The sequence below is a fragment of the Amblyomma maculatum genome, chromosome 1, assembly GCF_055883805.1.
Source record: "Amblyomma maculatum isolate TAMU_Amacu chromosome 1, ASM5588380v1, whole genome shotgun sequence".
NCBI classification, from domain to species: Eukaryota; Metazoa; Arthropoda; class Arachnida; order Ixodida; family Ixodidae; genus Amblyomma; species Amblyomma maculatum.
Genome location: NC_139344.1, coordinates 302,413,446 through 302,439,049, shown reverse-complemented (window position 1 = coordinate 302,439,049; position 25,604 = coordinate 302,413,446). Strand labels below are relative to the sequence as shown.

Genomic DNA, 25,604 nt, shown 5'->3' with positions numbered 1-25,604 from the left:
GGTACGTGGGGTCTGAAGGATGAGACAGGACGAAGGGGTGGAAGGGCCAGTCATGGTACGGGCGGGCGGTGTCGTTGCCACCGCCAGAGTCTCTTCGTCAAGAGGGAAGGCCTCGGGGGACAAGCCTCGGAGCCGTCGGCTGGTACGATGAACAGAAGTGGTCACGAGAGGCGGCCGCGTAGGGTCGTCCGCAGGAGAAGGGATCATCGATGGCACCTCCACCAGTGTCACGACTGAAGTCAGAGGGAGCCGTGAAAGTACACGTAGCCGAGGACCCGAGAATAAGGTCGGCTTGTAGTTCCAAACACAGAGTCACAGAGTCCAGCACCAGCGCGCCGCTCGTGCCAACCACCGCTTCGTCGTCGTTGGCACCAAACACGGCTGTCGCGCGGCGCTAGGCACGTGGCAATACGATGACTTCAATGAAACATTCTTGATGAGAGCATGACTTCTATTCCCCTATAGTAGGTTTTACCAAGTGCAGCTTATTTTCCAATTCTTTATTCCATTCTGACTGCCAGTTTTCTTTCAACTTGTAGTGCACTAACTTTAGTCCTTGTAGGGAATGCGTACTTTCTTAATTGTTTCGTGTTGTGCTTGTGCAGCACACTCATCTGCTCTCTCATTGCCTTTAATTCCAACATGACTTGGAACCCAGCAAAGTATTATGCTCTGTCCCTGTGTTGTGGCTTTTGCTATGTTTTGTATGATATTTCCAATCAATGGTGCACATGAATTTCTAGGGTGAAATGCTGTGAGTGCACTTAAGGAATCGGTGTAAATTACACTTTTATTCATATTCTCATTTAATGATTTTTCTACTGCTACGGTGATCGCATAGCACTTGGCAGTGAAAATGGAAGCGCACTGAGGTAACCTTACTATTTTTTCTTGTTTGTCTTCCACAATGGCACTGCCTACATAAATTGCTGTTTTAGAACCATCAGTGTAAAATGATTTATAATTTCTGTATTTATCACTGAGGGTCAAAAACTCTTGTAAAAGGTGTTCGTGTGGTGTCCGTTTTTTGTGGAATTTTGTAAGTGTTAAATCACATACATCGGGGAAACTGTACCAGGGCGGCAGTGGGTCGGCACAATGCGCAACATCGGGTAGTGTATTGAGTATGTTTAATTCTTTGCACTTTTCTTCAAAACGAAGTAGGAGCGGCTTGACTGCTGCTTGAGGCTTATTATTAAACAGTGTCCTGAATGGGCATTGTGTAACTGTTGTGTAACAAAGGTGTTTCGGTAATGAACAAACTTTTAGGATGTACGAAAATGTAAGAATGGTCCTTCGGTATGCAAGGGATGGCTCATTTGTGTTCATGTAAAGACTTAATTGGTGAAGTCCTGTAAGTTGTGGACCGGGTCCAGTCGTTTCAGGTATGAGGGTCTTGCAGATCCATACACTATACAACCATAATCTAAGCACGAGCGAACAACAGAACGATAAATCTGCAATAGGCATGTTCTATCGAATCCCCAGTGTTTATGTGACAGGACTTTAAGTATGTTCAGAGATCGGGAAGCTTTCTTTTTGAGTGCGTTTATGTGGGGAAGGAAAGTCAGCTTTCTGTCGAAGGTAATGCCTAAAAATTTGCGTTCATGTCTTACAGGTAAAACAGCATTTTAAGATAGTTTAGGGGATCGGTGTGCAGACCTCGTCTAAGTGAAAACAAAACGGCTACTGAATTCTGTGTGGAGAATTTGAAACCATTTCTATCGGCCCATGTGGCTAGCTTATTTACTGTTAATTGAATTTGTCTCTCGCATGATGGCACACCGGAAGATGTACATGCTATTTGAAAGTCATTGACATACACTGAGTACATGATGGACTTTGAAATCACTTTTGCTATAGAGTTCATTTTTATTATAAAGAGTGCGCTACTTAGGATTCCCCCCTGTGGAACACCATTCTCCTGCATGAAATTTCTTGACAGGGTGGCTACCCAGACGTACTTGAAATGAACAGTGGGACAAAAAGTCATTCAAGCATTTTAGCATTCTGCCGCGAATGCCAAGGTCTCCTAGGTTGCGCAGGATTCCGAATCTCCATGTTGTGTCGTAAGCTTTTTCTAAATTAAAAAAAGACTGCGAGGCAGTGTTGTCTGCGTATGAACACTTCTCGTACTGTATTTTCTAAGCGTACAAGGTGGTCAGTCGTCGAACATGTTTTTTTAAAACCACATTGGTGGGTATCAAGAAGTTTACGAGATTCCAGTGTAAACATGAGCCTAATATTTATGACACTCTCAAAGGATTTTGCGAGGCAACTCGTCAGGGCTATGGGTCTATAACTGCTTGGAGAGGTTGGCGATTTTCCAGGTTTCAATAAAGGAATAATAAAAGCCTTCCACACCATTGGTATTTTTCCCGACGTCCATATTTTATTAAAAATTTCAGATGCGCCTCATCTGCAGACTGAGAAAGATGAGCCAGCATTTGATAATGTATTTCATCTGGGCCTGGTGCAGTCTGTTTACCTGAAGAGAGGACAAGATTTATTTCCTGTAGTGTGAAAAGACTGTTGTATGGCTCTTGAACATTTCCTGTTGTAGGCAGCTTTTGTCTTTCAACTTTGTTTCTATACTTTAAAAATGATTCCGTATAGTGTGATGAGCTAGATACCATAAAAAAATGCTCGCCTAAAATGTTTGCTTGTTCTTCAATACTTGCCTGGGTATTTGGATCTGTAAGAAGGGGGACTGTGAACGGGGAGTACCTGTCATTTAATTTATTTACTTGCGCCCACATATTTTTCGGTGTTACTCAACTGTTTATAGAGGAGATGTAGCGCTGCCATGACGCTTTCTCAGCATATCGACGTACATAGCGTGCTTTGGATCTAGCTTTTTTTAAAATTTATAATATTCTTCTGAGTGGGGTACCTACGAAATATTCCCCATGCCTTATTTTGTTGTTTCTTCGCCTCCTTACAATCTTGTGTCCATCAAACTTTACGGTTTTGTAGACCTACTCCTGATGATTGAGGGATAGCAAGGCGTGCGGCAGCTATGATACAAGTGGTAAATTTCTCGTTTAGTTCATCAAGATTAAAATCTTCTGAATAGTTTTTCTAAGGTAGCATTTGTGGTAAAAAGTTTCCAGTCAGCTAAGTGGAGCTTCCAACGTCGCGGTTTTGTTGGAATGATTGATGGTGATGTTGTTAAAGTGATTGTTATATGTAGGTAGATGATCGCTCCCATGTGGATTGTCTAGGACATCCCATTTAAAATCACTAAAAATAGAAGGGGAACTAAAAGACAAATCAATTGAGCTCATTTTTCCTGAGCTTGGGGAGCAATATGCAGGTTTTCCGGTGTTAAGCAGGCTAATGTTATTGCATAAGATAAAATCCTCCAAAATCTTGCCCCTTGTGTTAGTTTTTTCACTCCCCCAGAACAGAGAGTGGGCATTAAAATCAACTAATAAATATGGATTTGGCAGTTGGTTGAAAAGTTCAATATCATGAAGTGTTAATTTGAAGTATGGATCTATATAAATACTGCAAATTGTGATGGTTTTCGATGTAAGAAGTGTGGCAGCTACTGCTTCTAGCCGAGTTTGGAGCCTGTGTTCACGGGCTGCGATATGGCTTTGGACTATTATGGCAACACCGCCCGAGAGCCTGCTTGTATGCTCTCGATCACGGTGGAAAACTATTTTTTTAGGATATTTGTGTGTTGGAGACTCAGATTCGTTTCCTGTAAGCACTAGGCCACAGGTGAATATGTCGCTAATATGTCCTTTACGTCACATAAGTTAAGTCAGTTCAGTTCAGTCGTGTCTGACTCTTCGTGACCCTATGGACCATATCACGCAACGCTTTCCGGTCTCTCACTATCTTCATAACATCACATAACTTCACCTGTAGCGCCTCAAGGATGCCATCTAACCATCGAGTTCGCTGCCTACCCCTTCTCCGGTGACCCTCAACCTTTCCCAACATCAAATCTTTCTCCAGCGACTCCTCTCTTCTCATCAGATGACCAAAGACTCTGAGCTTTAACTTTAGAATTTGACCCTCCACTGAGCAGTCAGGGTTTATGGTCGACAGTATCGACTGATTTGATCTTCTAGCCGTCCAAGGAACTCTCAAAAGTCTCCGCCAGCACCACAATTCAAACGCGTCATTTCTTCGGCGGTCAGCCTTCTTCACAGTCCAACTCTCGCATCCATAAGTTAAGTAGTCCTCTGCAATTCCAGCTTATTACAAAAGCCATATTATTTTATGAGCAGGTAGAAGACTACGTTGTTTTTGGCCCAATAATTCGGGCTTTGTCCTTTTTCCGATCCAAGGAGCCCCGCCGTGATGCAGGACTACCCTGGGTTGTCGTGTCCATTGCATCTTCAGATGTGCTGGACGACCGTGGGCAACGCACGGGAATGTCTGAAACAGGCCTCGCCGTGTGAGGGGAGGCCTTTGGCCCCGCTGACCTGGAGGGTCGCGAAACCTGTTTTGGAGGTAGTGGAGCAGCGCCAGCTGCAACCACAGGGGGTGCGAATGGCTCTGCGCCAGAGTCACTAGACGGGACCTGGGCAGATGCCGAGGTCTGCGATGACGCTGCGCCCTGTTGCGTCATCAAAGAGTAAGTTGGATTCTGCACCAACGAAAGCCGCTTTCTTGCCTCTCCGAAAGTAATATTTTCAGCAACTTTCAAAGTAACAATCTTTTTCCTTTTTCCATGTAGGGCAAGATCGTGAGTATGCTGGATGATTGCCCTCACAGTTTACGCTCACGTTTGCTTCGGTGTGACAGTTGTCAGTGCCATGTCCGTTACAGGCACATTTTGCACAGGTGAGGCGGCCACGGCACCTCTGGGAGCTGTGGCTTTATCTTTAGCAATTGTTGCAGCGGCGTGGGTTGGGAATGTACTGTCTGAGTTTGAGCTTTTGGTGAAAGAGTAAGTTGGATTCTGCACCAACGAAAGCCGCCTTCTTGCCTCTCCGAAAGTAATATTTTCAGCAACTTTCAAAGTAACAACCTTTTTCCTTTTTCCATGTAGGGCAAGATCGTGAGTATGCTGGATGATTGCCCTCACAGTTTACGCTCACGTTTGCTTCGGTGTGACAGTTGTCAGTGCCATGTCCGTTACAGGCACATTTTGCACAGGTGAGGCGGCCACGGCACCTCTGGGAGCTGTGGCCTTATCTTTAGCAATTGTTGCAGCGGCGTGGGTTGGGAATGTACTGTCTGAGTTTGAGCTTTTGGTGAAAGAGTAAGTTGGATTCTGCACCAACGAAAGCCGCCTTCTTGCCTCTCCGAAAGTAATATTTTCAGCAACTTTCAAAGTAACAATCTTTTTCCTTTTTCCATGTAGGGCAAGATCGTGAGTATGCTGGATGATTGCCCTCACAGTTTACGCTCACGTTTGCTTCGGTGTGACAGTTGTCAGTGCCATGTCCGTTACAGGCACATTTTGCACAGGTGAGGCGGCCACGGCACCTCTGGGAGCTGTGGCCTTATCTTTAGCAATTGTTGCAGCGGCGTGGGTTGGGAATGTACTGTCTGAGTTTGAGCTTTTGGTGAAAGAGTAAGTTGGATTCTGCACCAACGAAAGCCGCTTTCTTGCCTCTCCGAAAGTAATATTTTCAGCAACTTTCAAAGTAACAATCTTTTTCCTTTTTCCATGTAGGGCAAGATCGTGAGTATGCTGGATGATTGCCCTCACAGTTTACGCTCACGTTTGCTTCGGTGTGACAGTTGTCAGTGCCATGTCCGTTACAGGCACATTTTGCACAGGTGAGGCGGCCACGGCACCTCTGGGAGCTGTGGCCTTATCTTTAGCAATTGTTGCAGCGGCGTGGGTTGGGAATGTACTGTCTGAGTTTGAGCTTTTGGTGAAAGAGTAAGTTGGATTCTGCACCAACGAAAGCCGCTTTCTTGCCTCTCCGAAAGTAATATTTTCAGCAACTTTCAAAGTAACAATCTTTTTCCTTTTTCCATGTAGGGCAAGATCGTGAGTATGCTGGATGATTGCCCTCACAGTTTACGCTCACGTTTGCTTCGGTGTGACAGTTGTCAGTGCCATGTCCGTTACAGGCACATTTTGCACAGGTGAGGCGGCCACGGCACCTCTGGGAGCTGTGGCCTTATCTTTAGCAATTGTTGCAGCGGCGTGGGTTGGGAATGTACTGTCTGAGTTTGAGCTTTTGGTGACCTACTTCAACTGAGTCAGGAAGGGTGCTCAGTGCAAATGTCAGCACGATGTGTTTAGTTCGAATCTCGTTATTGTCTCTCCCGATTTTGATTCAATAGACATTGGTTACATTTTGGTCTCCGAGTCCTAGTAATTCCTCCTCAGTCAGGTATTTGAGATTATTATCTGAAATGACTCCATGAACTGTATTAAGCGACCTGTGGGGGCTGATTGAGACAGGGATGTCTCCAAATGACGTAACGGTTGTTAGTTTTTCGCTCTGATGATTATAAAGCACTTCTAGGAGAAGGTCACCATTTGGTAGTTTCTTGATTTTGTAGCCCTTATTTAAGGCACCTGCGAGTGTCTTTGTCACTAGGAATGGCGAGATCTGACGGGCAGTTTTTTCTGGATGTTCAGAGTGCACGACGTGGAAGCGGGGAAAGCTGTTGACATGTTTCGTGAAAACTTGTTTGTCACATCGGTGCGCCTTCTCTTAGAGGGAGGGCGATCAATTTCAGAAAGAGAAGAGGCTATGTAATTAAATTTTTTTTTCGGTTATGATGCCAGCCACCCACCATCGAGTCCAACAAGGGGATGGGACTGGAGCTTGAAACAAGCACCCTGCCTACGCCAGCTGTACATCTTAACTATAACCTAATATGGCTCAGCTCAGGGTAGTCAGCCACACAAGGTTAACCCTCGCCGCCGGGAAGTAAGGAAAAACCAAGAAGAGAGTAGAGGAGAGGAGAGTTGTAGGATAGATGACAGGAAAGTGAAAGATGGAGGGGAGGACAGGAAAAGGCGACTGCAGATTTCCCCCGGGTGGGTCAGCCCAGAGGTGCCGTCCATGGGAAGCGTAAGCCAAAGTGGTGTGTTGCCTCCGCCGAGGGGCCTTTTAAGGTCCAAAACCTCGGCATCGGCTCAACCACCAGGACTTCGGTACGAAGAGTTCAAGACATCAGCGCTGCAACAACACTGATATGACACCCCCCAACCACCTCCACCACGGTCTCTCATCACTATCTATATCTCTGGCATGAAAACCCTTGTATTCCTACACCAGATCTGAGGTCATCATGGATTCAAAGCTGCAACGCTCTGCCTAAAGAATACCACGTGCTCTGCCTGAATAAATAAATGTTGCTGTTTAGGCACTATGATGACTACCTTCAGGACTCTCTTCCAAGCTTAGATTACTAGGTCACACGACTGCTTTTGTTTGGAGCATTGTGTCGTCATGTACAAAGTGCCTCGTCTTACGTAACATCCACACCTGTCTCTATTCTGTAGGCACACACACGCAGATGCTTATCACCCTGCAAATGTGACAGAGTTTTAAAGTGCATAAGATTCTGTGGGAATTCAACATTCCCCTCGCCCGCACGAGGTGCCAACCGCCCTCTCCTCTCTTTCCCCCTTCTGGCATCCTTCTCCCAGAGCTGTGGCGGAGGGAGCGGGGGATGAGAGAACTGGCGTAGCGCGCCGGGCGGCCCCTCCTTCCCCCTCCCCTCTCATCTCAGCGGACAGCATCGAGAGAGACGACGCCGCGTCGCCGGAGCGCACGGATGCTGCTGCGACAGCGAGGAAGAACATTGGGCGTTCCTAATAAACAGCTTGGCCCGCAGGTTGTGCCTCGGTGTGTCGTTCTTCACGGCCACGGCTGTGGTCAGAGCTAGCAGTGTGGCTTCGGTTCTCAGAGCGGAGTTGGAGCACCGTGAGAAACCACACAAAATGGCACCCAACATAGGGCCCCACTGGCAGTCCAGATGGGGAGGCTAGCTCACGAAGAATGATGGAATACCACGCAGTAAGTCGTCCAAAGTCGGCTGGGCGATCCTGGCCGGTATGCGAAGCCTAGCCCGATGGCAGAGGCTTCCCATCGCCATTCCGATACACCTCGAGTGAAACCGCATGTATGGTCTGCCGAACGAGTCATTCTCCAGGAGATCCTGAGCTACTCGTCAAGCTACCGCCAGTTGCCGATGCTACCTTTTACACAAGCTCGGGAAAGCTGGCCCGTTGGTCCAGCTCACGGTAAAGTGCCCATTTGTCCACCTACGCACACAACTGCCGACGCAGTAAGTCCGTTTTGCTCGTTGGCTCAAAACCGCGCAATCTGTTCGGCGGAGAATGCGGGTGAGAGCGCTGCCGAAGCGCCCCGAGCACAGGTTCAAAGTTCAGCGGCTCAGGAGAGTCGAGAGCCAAGTTGTCTGGAGCGGCGTCACATGGATATGCGGTGAGGTCACTCGCATTCGGCAGGTCAGTTCACGAGCAGCCAGATGCCATTCGGAAAGGGAGTGTGAATTATAGTCGCTGGTGCGATGTCACTAGGAGCGGTGGTACAGCAAATTTGCGGAAGGAGGTCGCAGAGGGGGGAGTGCCCTGTTGCTGAAACCTCCAGAGCACGTGCATCTTGTAAGAGTGGGGATGCCCACTCGAGCTTGCGTTCAGCAGAAGAGCTGTCAGGAGTTAGTAGGAAGGCTCATTTATTTATTTTTTTTGTCGTAAAAGGGTCGCAAGTCTTATTGAAAAGACATAACCCCGCGACAATTCAGGCCAAATTGCGCTGTGAAGCCACTTGTACTGTGGTTGGCGTGGATTAACTCTAGTGTAGCTGGTAGTGCTACGAGTGAGTTGGAGACTTCCTGCTGGTCTATAAGCTTTGCTACAATACGTGCTAGGCAACGGCGCCTCAGATGAGGGCAGAAATGCAGTTATTCGCAAAGGAGCGAGCGCCGAGATCGGAATATAAAGCCGCTCTAGAGTGAATATGCGATATCGCATAACTACCGGAATGTGCACTGGCACGCCATTTCCTTAGAAGCAAAGGTCCCGGCAGATGTCGACGACTAGGCAAAGCGATTGCGTGAGATTATGGCCAATGCCAAAGGAAAGGCGAACAGCAGCCGCGGTAAGAACATTGCAAGTTCGATGGCTAGCTATGATTACGCACTCAGCGACGTGACAGCGAGATCAGGATGAGTCGCGCACCCAGATGGGTGGGATCATTAGAGATTGCCAAGATTGTTTCGCGGCTGCAAGCAGAAAGGCCCGAGATTGGGCGGAATCGGCGGACCCATGCCAACAATACTTTCCAGTGAAAGTGAATGTAGAAGCGGACCCTGCATGCGCACAGCAGCGCGTAGGCAAGCATTCCCGAGAGCAGTCTCTACGGGCACAGCTGCAAACCCGAAGCCAGCGCAGTCGCTGCAACAACAGGAAAAATGCCGAGCACGTGCAATCGCTCAAGCAGCGGCTCTGTAGCATCCACAGCCAGCGAAATCGCTGAAGGATTGTCAAATCCGTGGGCATGGCTACAACACCCTCAGTCAGCATGATCGCTGAAAGAAGGGGGAGTGCTCCGAGCGTGGAGGTCACGCACGCAGAGCAGCGCCGGCAGCTGCCCATGCAGCTTGAGCTGATGACGGACAAATGCCAGAAGCGTGAGTTCGCGTGAGCGGATATAAGGGAAGGCAGTCCTTTCCGCAATGTTACGTGCGGAAGGTAGGCGAAATCGCCGAATGTCAACCGCAAGCCCAGGAGAGGTCTCCTGTGAAGTTATCCGGCACATGTCGATACACAAGCCAGCGACGTTCCTTTACGTGAGGCATGTGCTGAGCATGTTCAGAGGGATCGAGCCCGCCGACTGGCCTTATTTATGACACCGGCACTCCGGGTGCACGTACGGGCTGCGCCGTTTGCGTTCAGGCGGCGAAGGTGACGTTTAGACGGTGCGCCCTGTGGCTGCGCCAGCTTACAAATGTTCTGGGAGCAGCTCGCATTCACTAGAGTACGCCGGCTCAACCCTGGCTGAAGAATCCCGCCCGTGTAGACACGCAGGCCGGAGTGGTTCCTGTGGAGGGAAAGAGCCTGCTGCCCTGACTTACTTGCCTTCTATCCTAGAAAATGGGGGCGGAAAGCAACGTTTGTCACAACATTGCTGGTCTTTAAGAATTTCACCTTGGAATGGCCAAACTCCAGGCCATGGGGAAAACCAGTGTGCACCTAATGACACTGGGCATCGAACCCAGCATCCCCGCATGCAAAGCTCTACCACAAGGCCACCGCTTCAGGTAAAAAGGGCTACAAATGTGCTTCACCACAAAAGGCGGATTTAAGATGTCTGACGGCAGACCAAATCACTAACCTGTCAGCGCAATGCTTTGGTCCGAGACCCTTCTTTCCAAGTATTTCACCCTAGAAAAGATTTAGTGCCCATGTGGTAGAATGTGAAGAAGAAAGTCCAGCGGCACATGCAAGCCGGGTAAGTACAGTTCAGTCCTGGAAGCCTGCTACGTTTCAAACTTACTTCTGGCGCTCTGCTGCAACCCCGTGAAAACAGACAGTGGTGACTGTTGACTTGCAATGACCAACCCCGGCAATTCTCTGCTTCCAGGCGACCTTTTGTCTGATGCTGCTTCGTGCTCATGGGATGTTGCGGCCCTTCAGCTTCGCCTGCCATTGTTATACAGTCAAACCCAGATATATCGAACTCGAAGGGGATAGCGAAATAGTTCGATATATGGATAATTTGATATGCAAAAATCTGCTAGTGACAGCACTTACGATGTGAAAAAACGATACCGTATTTGTCGCGTAATCAACCCACTCGCATAATGAACCCACCCTCCACTTTTGCACCAGAGAATTTGAAAAAAAAAAAAAAAATGCGTAACGGCCAGCTCGCTCACATGCAAGCGATTGAGCAATCTCAGCGATGAGCGGCAGCGACAGAGCGAAAAATTTTAAACTTGTTGGAACTGCGTCCCTCTCGCCGCTCGAGCCACCGCGGCAGCTCAAAACAAGGTTTCTGTGTCGCCGCGGCAGAAATCGCGAGCATTTTCGCTTGCATGTCGATGGCACGCGTCACTCATTTTCGATGGTCTCATCCACAGCTCATTTCTTGGCAGCGTGCCAAGATGCTGCGCAGCGATAACGTCTCGGCGCGTTTATCTTTTGATAGCTCCTGCGATGGCGGGGAGCGAACTTGGCAGAGTGCCCGTGATGGCTTGATTGCACAAGAAACGCCGCACTTGGGGCGGGCGTCATGATCGCAGCAGCTGACCGCGTGCTTTCGTTGATTCATACATGCAGAATAAACGACTTCCGCAAAAAGAAGAAAAAAAAAAAAAAAAAAAAAAAAAACCCTGCCGCTGCTTAACGTCCGAACAGCACAACGATAAGAATGACTTAACGTCCGCAGGCGCCATAGCCACGTCAGCAGTCACGCGCATAGGGTTCGCAACACACGCTGGAGAAAGCGTCCGATGTCTGTCTGAAAACGGGCTGAGCTGGCTTGCTGCATGTGGAGCGCGTGCTGAAGGAGAGATAGCTCGGCAAAAGAATGGACACACCCACGCACAGGCTTGCTAACGTCATGTGTTGGCGCGCGGGAAACGATAACTGCAGATGCGCGCGCCTTTGGGGAAGGGGCGCGGCGCTGCCCAGACCAGCCGTCGCCGAACTGTTCCTTCTCATTCCTTCCGCGCATGGCTTGAAAACGTCACGCGGCAAACGGCCAAGGGTGATGCGATCGTCTTTGGGGAAGGCACACTTTCCAGTGCGTGGTGCGGAGTTCGATATATCGAACGACCGGTGAAATTAGGTTCGATATATGATGCGGCTTTCCTATACTTTTACATGGGATTTTCAAGGGGATATTCCGTGAGTTCGATATAACCAAAATTCGATATATCCGCGGGTTCGATATAACCGGGTTCGACTGTAGTGCAAGAACCTCCAGGTGTGTTCGCGCAGGTGGAAGCCATCTGCCATCTTCACCACGTCATCTCAGAGTTCTCGGTACCAGCACCTCCACTCAAACTTGTCTTCCGAGGCGGTTGGTAAGGTCGCTGATGTTATCTATGGAGCAGACTGTGATGCCCCATACAAGCGCCTCAAGTAGAGCATTCTGGACCGCACCACGGCATCCAAGAGCATGCGTCTTCAGGTCCTGCTTATTGGCGACGAGCTTGGAGACCGCCGTCCATCCCAGCTGCTTACTAACATGTGGCAGCTCTGGGAGAAAGCACGGTTCCCTCCAATGGTGCGCTCTTGAGGGCGCTCTTCCTGCAGCACTTGCCGCTGTCCACCTGCATCATCTTGGCTGCTGCAAGTGACGTGTCTCTCGAAATCCTTGCAGATTAAGCTGATCGAATCCGCGACATGACTTCTCCTTTGGTCGCCGCCCTCAATTGCACAACAGAGTCCTCCGCAATATCTCAATTAGAGACACAGATAGCGCATCTCCCCGCTTCGGTTGATGCCCTTCGGACATCCTCACAAGGCCAGCGCAGCTCCTCCCCAGGTCCTCACTGCCATTCTCCTTCCTCGCGTGGCACCCTCTAGGGCAATTCACCGACCTCGACTATTTGCTGGTATCACCGCGCTTTCCAGCACCATACTCGCCAGTGCATTTCCCCATGAAACTGGTCGCGAAATGCGATGAGAGATCACTGGCGGTGGCACATGACCTCGCCTCGCTCCTATGACACACTAGCGAGACAACATGCAAAACCTCTCACTGACTAGGCACTCTCATTCTCACTCTCTTCTCGTGTCATTATACCATTCCTTTTCTTCATCATTTTATTTTTTCTGCCATGCAAAAGTCTCCTTTCTATAGCTACTCCCTTTATTATTTTACTTGGTTTATTCTCATAATTAAGTTAAGGGACGCTTTGTTTTTAATTCTATTTCATAAATTCACCTTACCAAAACAAGTGCCTCACCAGTCGGGATTATGGGCTGAGACTGAATACTGCCCAGTATTTTACGGCTGTGGTTGTCGGGTCAGAACGACAGTGTTCGAAAAATAAAAGCTGTCCACGGCGAATAAGAGACAGTGTATATTGAAAAGCAGAGAGAGAAAAAAAAAAGAACTCTACCCACTGCCTCTGTGCGGGATCGAACTTATGACCTTCCGTTTGACAGCCAACTGTGCTAACCACTGCACCGCAAAAGTTATGCCTAACCAGTCCAGTGCTTTCAGAGGTTGAGATGTGGTTTTAGCTGATATGCTGTCTTGCAGTGTGAAAGTCGTGAAGGCAGTAGTAGCGTTTACCGCTTAACTGACTGTCCAGCTTGCTGAGAGTAAACTGCACTGCAGTTAGTTTGAATCATGCCGTGTAGTGCGTAAAACAGAATAACGGCCTGGGGGGAGAGTTGGTGCATGATGGAATTGAACGGCGGCGCAACCGGCGGCGTTTCTGTGTTGCGCCGCCGTTCAATTCCAGTGCGTAAACCCTTTGGCGGATTTCATAAAACCTTCGGCGTATTTCACAGGGCCGGCCGCGGGACCACAGCTGCTGTTGGTTTTGTTGTAAAGTTTAAACGCAAGTTCTGTGCTTTTTGCACACCTAATTCTTGAAAGACATTAAATTATGGAACAAAAATTTATTACGTGATGCGTAATGTAGCGTTGCAATTGGCTTGCGAAGTAGCGACACAGTGACTAGACGTTATCGAAGTGCAGGAGGATCGGCAGCTCTAGGCTGGCTTTAGGAAAATAATCGCTTGTTCATTTTTTTGTCACATACTTTGTTCATCTTGCACTGTCCTGTGCGGTTCGGAAACGCAGAAAAATTGCTTACAGTCTCGATGCACGCTGCGCCCCGAATTCACTTGCCCAGAAAGGAAAACACTGCCATCGATATTCCACACGCATTCGGCAGCCCCGAGTATTTTGGCGACTCACGGTCACATTTTGGTCAGGGATTATGCATCAATTCTACTTTTTTACGTATACAGTCGAACCCGGATATATCGAACTCGAAGGGGATCGCGAAATAGTTCGATATATCGATAATTCGATATACAGAAATCGGCTTAGGACGGCACTTACGATGCGAAGAAACGATACTGTATTTGTCACGTAATCAACTCACTCGCATAATGAACCCACCCTCCACTTTTGCACTACAGAATTTTGGGGAAAAAAAAAAAAAAGGCGTTAAGGCCAGCTCGCTCACATGCAAGCAATTAAGCGATCTCAGCGACGAGCGGCAGCGACAGAGCAAAAAATTTGCACCTTGTTGGAACTGCGTTCGAGCCACCGCGGCAGCTCAAAACAAGGTTTCTGTGTCGCCGCGGCAGAAATTGCCAGCGTTTTCGCTTGCATGTCGCACTCTGTTTCGGTCGTCTCATCCACAGCTCATTTCTTGGCAGCGTGCCAAGATGATGCGCAGCGATAACGTCGTGGCGTGTTTATCTTTTGATAGCTCCTGCGGTGGCGGGGAGCGAACTTGGCAGACTGCATGTGATGGCTTGATTGCACAAGCCTGGTTCGATTTATCTCGCCGCGCTTGGGCCACCGCCACAAAATCATTGGAAAGCGTGATACAGTAACTGCAAATGCTGTGTGAAGCGAAAAATGCTAAAAGCAGGTGTCATGATCGCAGCTGACCGCGTGCTTTCGTTGATTCATACATGTAAGGATAAACGACTCCCGCAAAAAGAAAAAAAAAAAAGAAAAAAAAAAGAAAAAAAAGAAAAGCCGCTTCGTAACGCCATATCTTAAGCTACGCCGCGCGTACAGCACAACGATAAGAACAGACGGCACAGAGGGTTCACAACACACACTGGAGAAAGCGTCCGATGTTCTGTCTGAGAACGGGGCGAGCTGACTTCGCGCATGCGTAGCGCATACTACTGTGAACGAGGGCCGGGAAAGAGGAAGGAGATAGCTCGGCATAAGAATGGGCACACCCTTGCGCTTTGCTCTATCGCGTTTTTCCCCTCTCCCACCGGTTCTCTCTGGTTCATTCACGCACATGGCTTGCAAACGTCACGTGCTGGCGCGCGGGAAACGATAACCGCAGATGCTAGTGCCTTTGGGGGAAGGGCGCGGCGCTGCCCTAGACCAGCCGTTGCCAAACTGTGCCCTCTCATTCCTTCCGCGCGTGGCCTGAAAACGTCACGCGGCAAACAGCCGAGGGTGATGCAATCGTCTTTGGGGAAGGCACACTTTCCACTGCGTGGTGCGGAGTTCGATATATCGAACGACTGGTGTAATTGAGTTCGATATATGACGCGGCTTTCCTGTACTTTTACATGTGATTTTCAAGGGGATATTCCGTGAGTTCGATATAACCAAAATTCGATATATCCGGGTTCGACTGTATTAGTGCTGAAAGGTATTCGCCGTCGATGTGGTGTACACAGCCGGCTTCGCGTTTCAAGGAAGGTTTTGCTCGGCAGCCGTTCTCGCAAAGACTCGGCCACCGACAGTCGGCAGACTGGTTTTGCCAGTGTCCCCGGCCTCAAAACCAGTCCCAGTGGGAAGACTTCTGGTTTTCAGTCATGTTGGTGTCGTCGTCGGCCTAGTGTGACAGCGTGGTAGGCCGCAGACACGATCGGCCGATGAGTTTGCTGACCTTCAGTGTCGTCAGGTCTGTGTCGGCGTCGTGTCGTGCTAGTGTGACAGGCCCTTAAGGGGGGACGCGGGTCTTAAACTGGTCAAAAATGGGCGAAAAATTGATTTTGAAAAAAATGCATTTTCAGAATGTCTGTACCTTTGAGCACTAGCCTTCAAAATATCAACACTGAATTCGATCGGGAAATACGGTAAAATCGACTTTTAAAACGCCACGGGAGCCTCGAAATGGCCAAAAAAGGGGTGAAAATTGTTCGAACTTCCCGCGCGCGCCGCGGGTGAAGCAGCCGGCTGGTCGCCGCCATCTTGGACTTGTTTTGAAGCTTGTTTCTTTGTGCGCATTTTGCGACATCTCCACATGACGTCGCGGGTTTTCCGAAAGCCGTTTCCGGTCCGCTGATTGGCTGGAGCGCGCGCTCGCGAAGCGAGCCCCTCGTCTCGCGCTTCCCATTGGCCAGCGCGACTGACGCCATTTTTTTTTGTGTTTTTAACGTTCTTCGTCGCGGCTGCTGCTTCGCTCGTTTATGATGCGCTTTCGCGATCGTTATCAGTCGTTCCCGCAGCCGGTGCTGGTCTTTAAGCGTAGCTCGGTAGACTTAGCCGTATCAGGAGTGTATTGAAAACGGAAGCGCCTAGCGAGTGCGCGTCGAAGAACGACTGCGGCGGCGCGCTGCCAGGGTCGCGCGGCGTGTTCTCGACCTAGCTGCAGCACGTCCGGCGGCGTATAATCGTTTGCGAGCGGTTCAGAGGCATCAAAGATAGCATCAATAGATTGAACTGTTCAGCTGATACTCATGGTCCTCACCGACGCTACCACTTCGTTGCTTTTTTATTGCGTCGCTTCAGACGACAGGCGAGCCTGACATCGCGCCGTTGCCCGCGTTCATTTTCCGCGGACGGTTTCGCTCTTTTTTTTTTTCTTTTTTTTTTTTTTTTTCAGATTGTCGAAGTAATTGCGTCGCTGCGCTCAAGGGGTGTGAAAGTTCGAGCTTTAGCTCCAGCAAGGGACTCCGCGTGCGGCCCTGCATGCGCTGTACAGCAAAGTAGCAAAGTTTCATTCTGCAACATTAGCCAATTTATTAGGTCATTCCAGTATGCCGCTGGTGCTTTAGTCTTAAACTTTGTGCAGGTTTATTAATATTGCAAGACCGTTTTATCGTAATTTTGAGTATCTGTTTGCCTTGAAGGGCACTGCTACAGGCATATGAAGTTGTAAATAACGCTTCTCCCGCTGGTTCTAGTGGCGGTATATTTAGACTTTGTGGCAAGCTTTTACCAGTATTTGGGGAGGGTACTGTATATGTTTAGTATATAGCCTTCCTCATGAAGAACAAAGCCTCACAAGATTTCATTTATATTACCATAGCTGCAGTGTAGCAAAAGTTAAAGGTTGTCTCAAAATGCAAATACGTTTTTCTCAGTGCTGTTTCTGGACACTGCACTCAGCCTTACTGTGCTTTTTCTCTGCATTGTCGCCGAGTGACAATGACAAATTTAGCACCACTGCAGTCATATTGAAAAGATCAGGGGGTGATCCAACACTTACATCACTCTATCGAGATTTTTTCAAATTGCCATTAAAATAATATTGCATGTCAAAAACTTTTGCTGATTTCCTAATGGCATACACTACCTTGGCCATGGGTAATGGTGATAGTTTCAGTTTTATTTGACACAATCAAAATCCAAAGACAGTTCTGGAAATGGGAAGAGCATGACATTTTTGGTGAGAAATATCACAGTGAGGCTACTGATTGTTCAAGTTATAATATGTGGTCAAACTTCAAATGCAGTTTTCTCAGTTTCATTTTTTTGGTCGATCTCTACAGTCTTGCGCAGGGTTTTGATAACTTCTTTTTAGTTCACACAAATAACTTTGGTACCATTTTCTTCAGAGAGAAATGAAGTACCCGATGACATTTTTAGTTTTTTAGTTTAGGCAATGGATAAATGTCAATTTGAGATTAGCTTAATGAGTTCGTTTCAAATAATGCAGCCTTTTACTCTCACCATAGTATGTGAGAATGACATGCCTTTTTGAGGAAAACGAAGGATGTCATCGGGTATGGGAAGACTTTGGCTATCAATCTATGTAATTAAAAGCAACGAAATGCAATGAGAAAGTTCATTAAAGCTGCGTAAGAAATTAACTAATTATGCTCTGGACTTTGTTAGATAACTTTTGATCTAATACCACCAGCTCAATTATAATTACATTTTTGAAATCAGGAGAGAAAACCACATCTGTGTGCAAAGTTTCGTGAGATTCTAGCCATAACTAAAAAAGTTAGTTTTAAGACCCTCGTCCCCCCTTAAAGGGGTAGAGACACCATATTATAAGGTTGTACAAAGCTTGTCATCCACTTCTTTAGTGTTTGAAGACCACCACAGTCAAGTAGAAAATGCATAGAAAATGTTTTAATTCTATTTTAAGGTTTCTGAAAATGCTCACTCTTGCATTACGGACCTATCGCGCTAGCGAAAGGTCCGATGCAAACATGTTTACAGATGCAGTTCACTATAGTGAACTAGATACAGTTGACCAACTCATTCCGCTGAGCGACTGCGCCATAAGAGCATGTGGCGGAGTCACACTGCAAACAGAGCAGACGATGCGCCTGCTCCTTGACGTCATGAGTTTTCGGCCCACGTGACATTTTATTGTTATGTCTTCTTGACGTCAAGTAAAAACCTAGCAACTACGAATCGGAAACAAATCTGCTGCATACTAATAATATGATAATAAATTATTTAATGCAATTTTGGGCTTCTAACACCGTGCTCTATGCTTACAGAATTGCTACGCACTATTTCCAACGCAAAAGTACAGCACAATAGTTTAGTGTCCCTACACCTTTAAGGGGGGACGTGGCTTTCAACAGGCAAAAAATGATGAAAAAATTTTTTGAAACTTATTTTCTGCTTCTGCAACTCTTCTTTTATGTATTTCGAAAATTTCACCATTGAAAACCATCTAGAGATACTCCAAAACACCATTTATATGATCAAAAGTAGCGGAAAACTTCTTCCAAATAGCGAAAAAACGGCGTTTTTCAAGTCCCGATTTCTCGGCAGCTGCGCAACAGAGCGCGGCCATCTGGTCTCTGTGGAAAACGCATTCTTTTGGTTTCAAATTTCCCACTTCAGTAGTCTCCTCCAAGCAGTACCAAACGCATAACAAGCAAAAGTTCCGGGGTCGCTCGACAATTCCCGATAGGTGGGTTGCAGAAACCTAGAAGTCAGCTTCTCTGCAGAGCAAAAAACCCCCTCACCATGGCAGCCAAACCTGTTTTGGGGGCAGAAGTTGGGTGCAGCGCAGAATATTTCCAAGTCCAGCCTGATGTCATGCACAAACCTGTTGAGCAGAATTCCTTCACTATTAAGAACCTGGAGGAGGTAGGGGCGGGGGAGCAGTCATGAATGGCACTCACAAACGAAGGGGTTCTTAATCCCATAATTGCGACAAGAAGAGGGGTGCAGGAAATGGACGTGGCCATTATTGCCACAATAGAAGTCTCCTGCACTGCACCTAATTTCTGCTCCCAAAACAGGTTTGGCCGCCATGGTGAAGGGGTTTTTGCTCTGCAGAGAAGCTGACTTCTAGGTTTTTGCAACCCACCTATTGGCGGCGCGCATCACGTGAGAGCAGCGCGCTCCGCAATAGGGAACTTGCGCTGGAATTTTCCACATACCGCTAGCGCCACCTAGTGGCCGTCGCGCCACTACCTTGGTAGGGCGGCTGAGACTGCCGCGGTTGGAGGCGCTGAAGAGTGTCTAATTTAACGCGAAACCAAAGGCATGCTGCTGCGTTTAGAAGCGCTTGGTTACGATAAAAAAAATTGCTCTGTACTCTATTCCACCGCAGCTGTACAAAACGGCGGCAGTAGAACTCAGCTCGATTCAGGAAACTGGATGAGTACGGGGGATTGTTGAGCTTTTCGTTTGAGCGCTACCCATTCCACTCCATAACGTGGCTTCTTCTGCCGTACCGTACCCCTGCGGACAAGAGTAAACGGAGTGCTCTTTTTCCTTATATTATTTTTCCTGCGTTGCATAATTGAAATTGCCAGTTGTGGTATGTGCGATCCGGTACTAGATGCCAGTGCCTTTTCACTAGGACAAATATTGTTTTCTTATCTTCAGTGTAAAAGGCGCAATTTTAATTTGAACGAAAAATCGTGCTTCATTTACTTATGTCCGCACATGTACATATAAAGTTCTGTTTATCCGCGTTTATCAGTTGCGCAACCTGACGAGAACATTTTACGAAGAGCGCCTTTTAGAACTGGCCGTGAGTGGGGCCATTGCAAGATGGACGACAACTTAAGAGCTTTCAAGCGTGTTCTGTCATTGTTATGTGTGCGCGATGGTGTTCTCATGAAGAAAAACTTTTCTGCCAGCCAAACGCCGTACCTGATTGTTGTACCTATGTGTCTACGTGATGAAATTTTAAAAGCTAGCCACGATGAGCGAACTTCTGGACAATCGGGGGTCACCCGCACACTTGCAAGGCTCAAGGAAAAGTACTACTGGCCTCGTCTTAACTCAGACGTTTCACACTATGTGAAAACATGTCGCAGCTGTCAGCGTCGTAAGGTGCCGCCAACCAAACCCACCGGATTCTTGAAGCCAATAGGCCCACCATCGAGGCCTTTCCAGCAGATTGGCATGTCCATGGCATGTCCATGGCATGTACATGGCATGTACCATGTACCATGCCAGCATGTCCATGGCATGTAGCATGCCATGGACATGCTGGCATGGCATGGACATTGGCATGGTAACCGCTGGGTCATTATTGCTACAGATTACCTTACACGATACGCGGAAACCTCCGCTCTACCCAAACGGTACTGCCCTAGAGGTTGCAAAGTTTTTCATCAATTCCGTTGTCCTGCGTCATGGCGCACCGGAGATTTTGATCACTGATAGAGGCGCCGCATTCACAGCCGGATTGCTGCAGCAGATTTTGATTCACAGTCATACTGAACACAGGAAGGCGACATCATACCATCCTCAAACGAACGGCTTGACCAAACGCTTGAACAAAACACTCGCTGACATGCTCTCAATGTGCGCAGACGTAGAGCACAAAGAGTGGGATGAAGTGCTACCCTACGTTACCTTTGCATACAATACGGCGGTTCAGGAAACAACGAACATGACACCTTTCCGTCTGGTTCATGGCCGTGAGGTGACCACGATGCTTGATGCCACATCTTTCTGCACCTCACTGAAGAGGCCCGCCAGCTGGCCAGGCTGCGAATTCAGAATCAGCAACAGCGCGATGCCCAACGATACAACCTCCGACACCGTGATGCCCAGTACACAGCTGGAGACCGTGTCTGGGTCTGGTTTCCTGTACGTCGACGAGGCCTCAGCGAGAAACTCCTGTGTTGTTACTTTGGCCCGCACAAAGTGGTAAGACAAGCTGGGGACCTAACCTATGAGGTCGTTCCTGATGGATTTAAAAAGTCTCGACGCTCCGCGCTCTTTGAGATGGTCCACGCGGTCCGCCTGAAACCGTATTACGACTGATAGTATTGACTCTTTCTGTGCACCGAGCAACTTCTCTCCGTGCAAAGGTTTTTTTCTTATCTCTACCCACACTTCCAGCATCGGGGCGATGCTTCTTGTACCCGGGGGGGGGGGGGGGGGGCAATGACATGGTGCAGTCTTTGTCGTCCCTCTGCGCTGATCGCGAGCGCGTGCCTCCTCGAGGCGAAGAAACCAAAGTTCTCCTGTTGAAGCGGGCCTGCTAGTCTTCTGCCGCTCTGTGCACTTCCGACTTCTGTGACTCCTGTGTCCCGCGGTGATTTCTGACCAGACTTCACACCGTGACAATACTAAGAAAGTATGTTAACTTCACGCACAATTTACACGACGGAGCCAACAAACTCGGGGAGTGCAGCGCGCGCTCACGGGTCGGTCACTGTGGCAGAGGCACGGCAGGGGATCCCGCCATGATGAGGCAATGGTGATGACATGCCAGCCACACATGCCTGTCAGCCGTTGCATGGCTGGACTCGAGCCGCTGCTCGACGGCGGCGACGCTCGAGCCCGGCCATGGCCGTTCATGACCTCGGAGATTACCAAGCGCGGAGGTGTGATCTCCGAGGCAATGGGCTGTTGGTGCTAGTTTTTGTCGCCGCCGCAAGATGACGTGGCACGCGAACGCGCGGCCGATTTAAACACACTTCGGCAGCGCCGCTCGAGTTCGTCCATGGCCGTTTATGACCTCCGAGATCACCGCGCACAGGAATGTGATCTCTGAGGCATTGGCGGAAGTTTTTATTGCCACCGCTAAATGAAGCGTCACGCGAACATGCGGGCGATTTAAAACACTTCTGCGGCGGGCGATTCGATTGAAAATGTTTTTGCCGTTTTAATGCATAAAACTGCTTCGTTATAACAGATCTGGCGTCAAATTTTGAAAATTTTCTTTCGTTATAGGAGTGAATAGTAGTAAACCATAGACCAACCGAACTTTTGTTCATTTCATCCAATAATTTGCTTTATATCAGTGTTCGTTATAGCGAGGTTCAACTGTACGTAGTTGGGGCAAGGTAACATTTGTCTCAAGTAGAAAACCCGGATAATTCAACTATTTTCACAGCCTCATGGCTTTGAATTAATAAGGTTCAACTGGTGTTTTAGCTTCCTTCTGAATGTATCTTTTATGCCAGATGTGAGGCTTATTTTCTGAAAACATATCTCGTGCCTCATGTGAGGAATGTGCCACTGCTACATGTGAAAGGTGAACTGCTCTCATAAAAAACTGACATCCCTGACTTAATGCAATACAATAAAACATAACATGCTACAAGCTGTACCAGGAAATGCTATCAGACAAAAGTCACCAGGGCATGTGAGCAACAACCAAACCACACTGGTGAACGTCCTGAAAACTTTTGTTCTTAAAGGAGGACGCGACCTTTGAAAACCGAAAAATCGCGCAACAGTCGATTTTTGGAAGATTATATATTCCGGTAGTATGGCCAGAAACTACCATTTCTGTAATTATCAATGCCCAACTCGCCGTAGAAATACTCGAAATTAATTATTTAACAAGCGGCGGCAGCCGCGGAGCAGCGAGCAAGCGCCGAAAATTCCCAAACTTCACGCGCGCGCCATTCCTCTCCCGCCGAACTGAGCGCCGCCATCTTGGTCTCGTTTTGTTTGTGAATTCTTGCGCTTTCTTCTGCCACCCTCGGCGGCGGCGACTGCGGTGCGGTCGAGGCGTGGCTTGCTTCCGATTGGGAGCCTCTTGGCGGCTTTCAAGTTTCCCGCACTTGAATTCAAGGCTGCGATTGGGCAAGGCGCGCGCTCCGCGAGAACGCGGGGGATCGGTCGACTACTATTGGCTGCTGCGGCTGCTGAAGCGTCGGTCTCCGCCGGCTACCTCCCCGCATAGTCTGCTGTCGTTGTTGGCTGTCTTTGTACTTCGTGCGTTCTGTTCGCCTTTCGCGATTTTTGCAATCGCCGGATTTCGATCTCTCATCGTGCCCTCTGAACGGTTTCGTGCAACGTGTTATACGTTGCGTGGTCGCTCACGATGCCTCGATATGCGACACGCGTTCAGTGCAGACTTGGCTAGATTTTTTTTTTTTTTTTTCGTTTCGGCACTTATGCCGCGGAAGATAACCCGGGAAGTCGCTTGCCGCGTTTGGGCCGCTCCTCGTTCCTCCGGCAAGATGCCGTGAGAGATAAACCGGGAAGCCGCGAGGGATAAACCGCGAAGCTGCTTGCTGCGTCTGCGCCGCCCATCATGCCTAGGGCGAAATGCCGCGGGGGAATCGGGAATGCCGATTGTCACGGCTTGCAGAGCACAGGATCGACGGATCTCAGCATGTGGAAAGTGGTCCGCGGCACCAAGGCGTTTGCTGTAGCCGATCGGCTAGTCGCACAGATGTTCGTTGTAGCCGAGACGGAGCGCCATAGCCCTAATGTATATTTTGACGGCCGCACTGGACTTATTTGTGATAAGCGAGTGTTTCTCTTAAGTGGGGCCATTATAAGTGGGCTCGACTGAATAAATTTTTGAGGGCGAGGGAAGTCCATGTATTCAAAATATGTCTGGAATTTGTCATAATTAATTTGATTAATCAACATAGGTCTAATTGATAACAAAAAAATCCAGTGCTATGCTATTTTTCATCAAGAAAATTTAGAAAAAGGGCTTTGTCTTGCCCTGAGGAACCTATCTAGGAATGAGCATGACAAATTGCACAATGCCAGTGCCTTTCGCAATTTCCCCATGCCTGATATAAAGGACCTATTCGAACCAATTTGATATGCTTCTGTAACTTGAGAACTACCGTGCACAATTCTATGAAACTTGGTGGTTTTTCATTTGTTAATGTCATGAGCCTGTCTTGAAAATTTCATCAGGATAACTTGAGAAACAAAAAAGTTATTGTTCTCTCAACCTTTGAGAGCCGTTTTCTCAGAATCAATTTTTTGCATGGTGTGGCTGCTAGGGAAAGTCATAGCTCAAGAACCGCTTATTGGATTTTCATGAGGTTTTTTTTGTTACATACCTAAGTAAAATTCTGAGGGCAAGACAATTCGTTTTTTTCAAAATATTTCATGTGTAATTAGGGGCAGTCAATTAAAATATCGTTAAGTCGCGTGTAAATTTTAACACTAAATTTGGGGCTGTACTAAAATTTTTCAGAGAGGAAATTTGGAAAAAGGGAATTGTCTTGCCCTGGGGAAACTATCCAGGAATGACCATAACAAATTTCACACTGCTAGCACATTTTGCAAATTCTCCAGGCCTGCCCCTAGGGACCTATGTAAACTATCTTGATATACTCCTCTAACTTGAGAACCGATGAGCCCAGCTCCATGAAACTTGGTAGTTCTTCAAATGTGTGTACTATGAGCATACCCTGAAAATTTCATTCAAATATCTCAAGAAATAAAAAAGTTGGTGTTCAAGGGTAGCCTCCCCCCTTAATGCGAAAGCAGAGCATAAGTGGATGTTAAACAAAGCACAGTTACCTTGCCAATGCCAGTTGCTATTTTTGAGAGCTCTTCCTCTTCCTTCTTTAGCTGGGGGTCCTCCTCAAAAGCTTCCTCTTCTGCCTCTTCCTCGTCATCCACCTCATACTCCTTTGAGCTGCCACTCCAGCGCCGCCGCCGCTCTGCGAAGAACCAACACAGGCGATTAATACAAACGGTTCCTCTAATGTTTGGCTTTCTTAAAAGCCCAAAAGCTACTATTTTTGCACAAACAGTGCACAAAGAGTACCACAATTTACACAGTGGAATCAAAATAATTCCACTTCACAAACAATTCTGTCTTCACGCATATTTTCAATCACTATAGAAAGGGCACTAAAAACACCTAGCCTATTTTGCTAAAATCCTTTTAGGGAGGGCCAACGGTCTTAAAACATTTTTTGTTCATCGCCGGAGCTGCATAAGCTTTTTGCAAAACAGTGTTTCCCCTACAGATTACAAGCGGGTATTCTCAGATCAAAAGAAGTCTAGAGTACAAATAGGTAATTTCTTATGCAGCTTTAATGAACACTGAATTGCATTTTATTGCTTTTAATTTTCAAGAATTGATGGCCAGACAGTTCCCATACCTGATGACATTCTTCATACCTCTCTTGTCATCCTAACAAACTATGTCAACAATAAAAGGTGGAAATATATGAGACGGCAACTCGTTAAACTAAAAGTTGGCTGTGGTTTAGCTCTGGTTAACTCTAGTTGAATTGCGAAAAAAAACGGCAGAAGCTTCTTTTGCCTGCTACGTTATTCCCCTATCACGCCCTATCAGTGTAAGGTGCTACATTATTGGGGACACTTAAGCTCATCCTTTAAGGGTATGATGCGAGAGCGTAAGCTACCAGCACACATATGAAGTCACTCTTCAACCAAGCTGTATGGACGTGCCTACGTGTCATAGGGGTAACGAGAATGCAAACGGTTCTGGCAGGCTTATTCTGATATCACCCTCTTATATAAAAGGAGCCACCCGAGTTGCCAGCTCCTACCTGTGGCATAGGGATAACGTGAATTCAAATGTCATGGCAGGCTGATTCTAATGTCACCCTCTCACATGAAAGG

The 25,604-nt window shown here is 47.8% G+C and overlaps 1 protein-coding gene across 6 annotated transcripts in view; it reads right to left on the bottom strand.

The window, feature by feature from the left end:
* Nucleotides 1–25,604, bottom strand: part of Unc-115a (actin binding LIM protein Uncoordinated 115a) — a 265,949-nt gene that overhangs the window by 59,579 nt on the left and 180,766 nt on the right. For all 6 annotated transcript variants that reach the window (XM_084577455.1, XM_084576663.1, XM_084575542.1 and 3 more), the window contains one exon: nucleotides 24,528–24,670. In XM_084577455.1, the coding sequence (XP_084433581.1) occupies nucleotides 24,528–24,670 (143 nt within the window). The remainder of the gene's footprint in view (nucleotides 1–24,527; nucleotides 24,671–25,604) is intronic.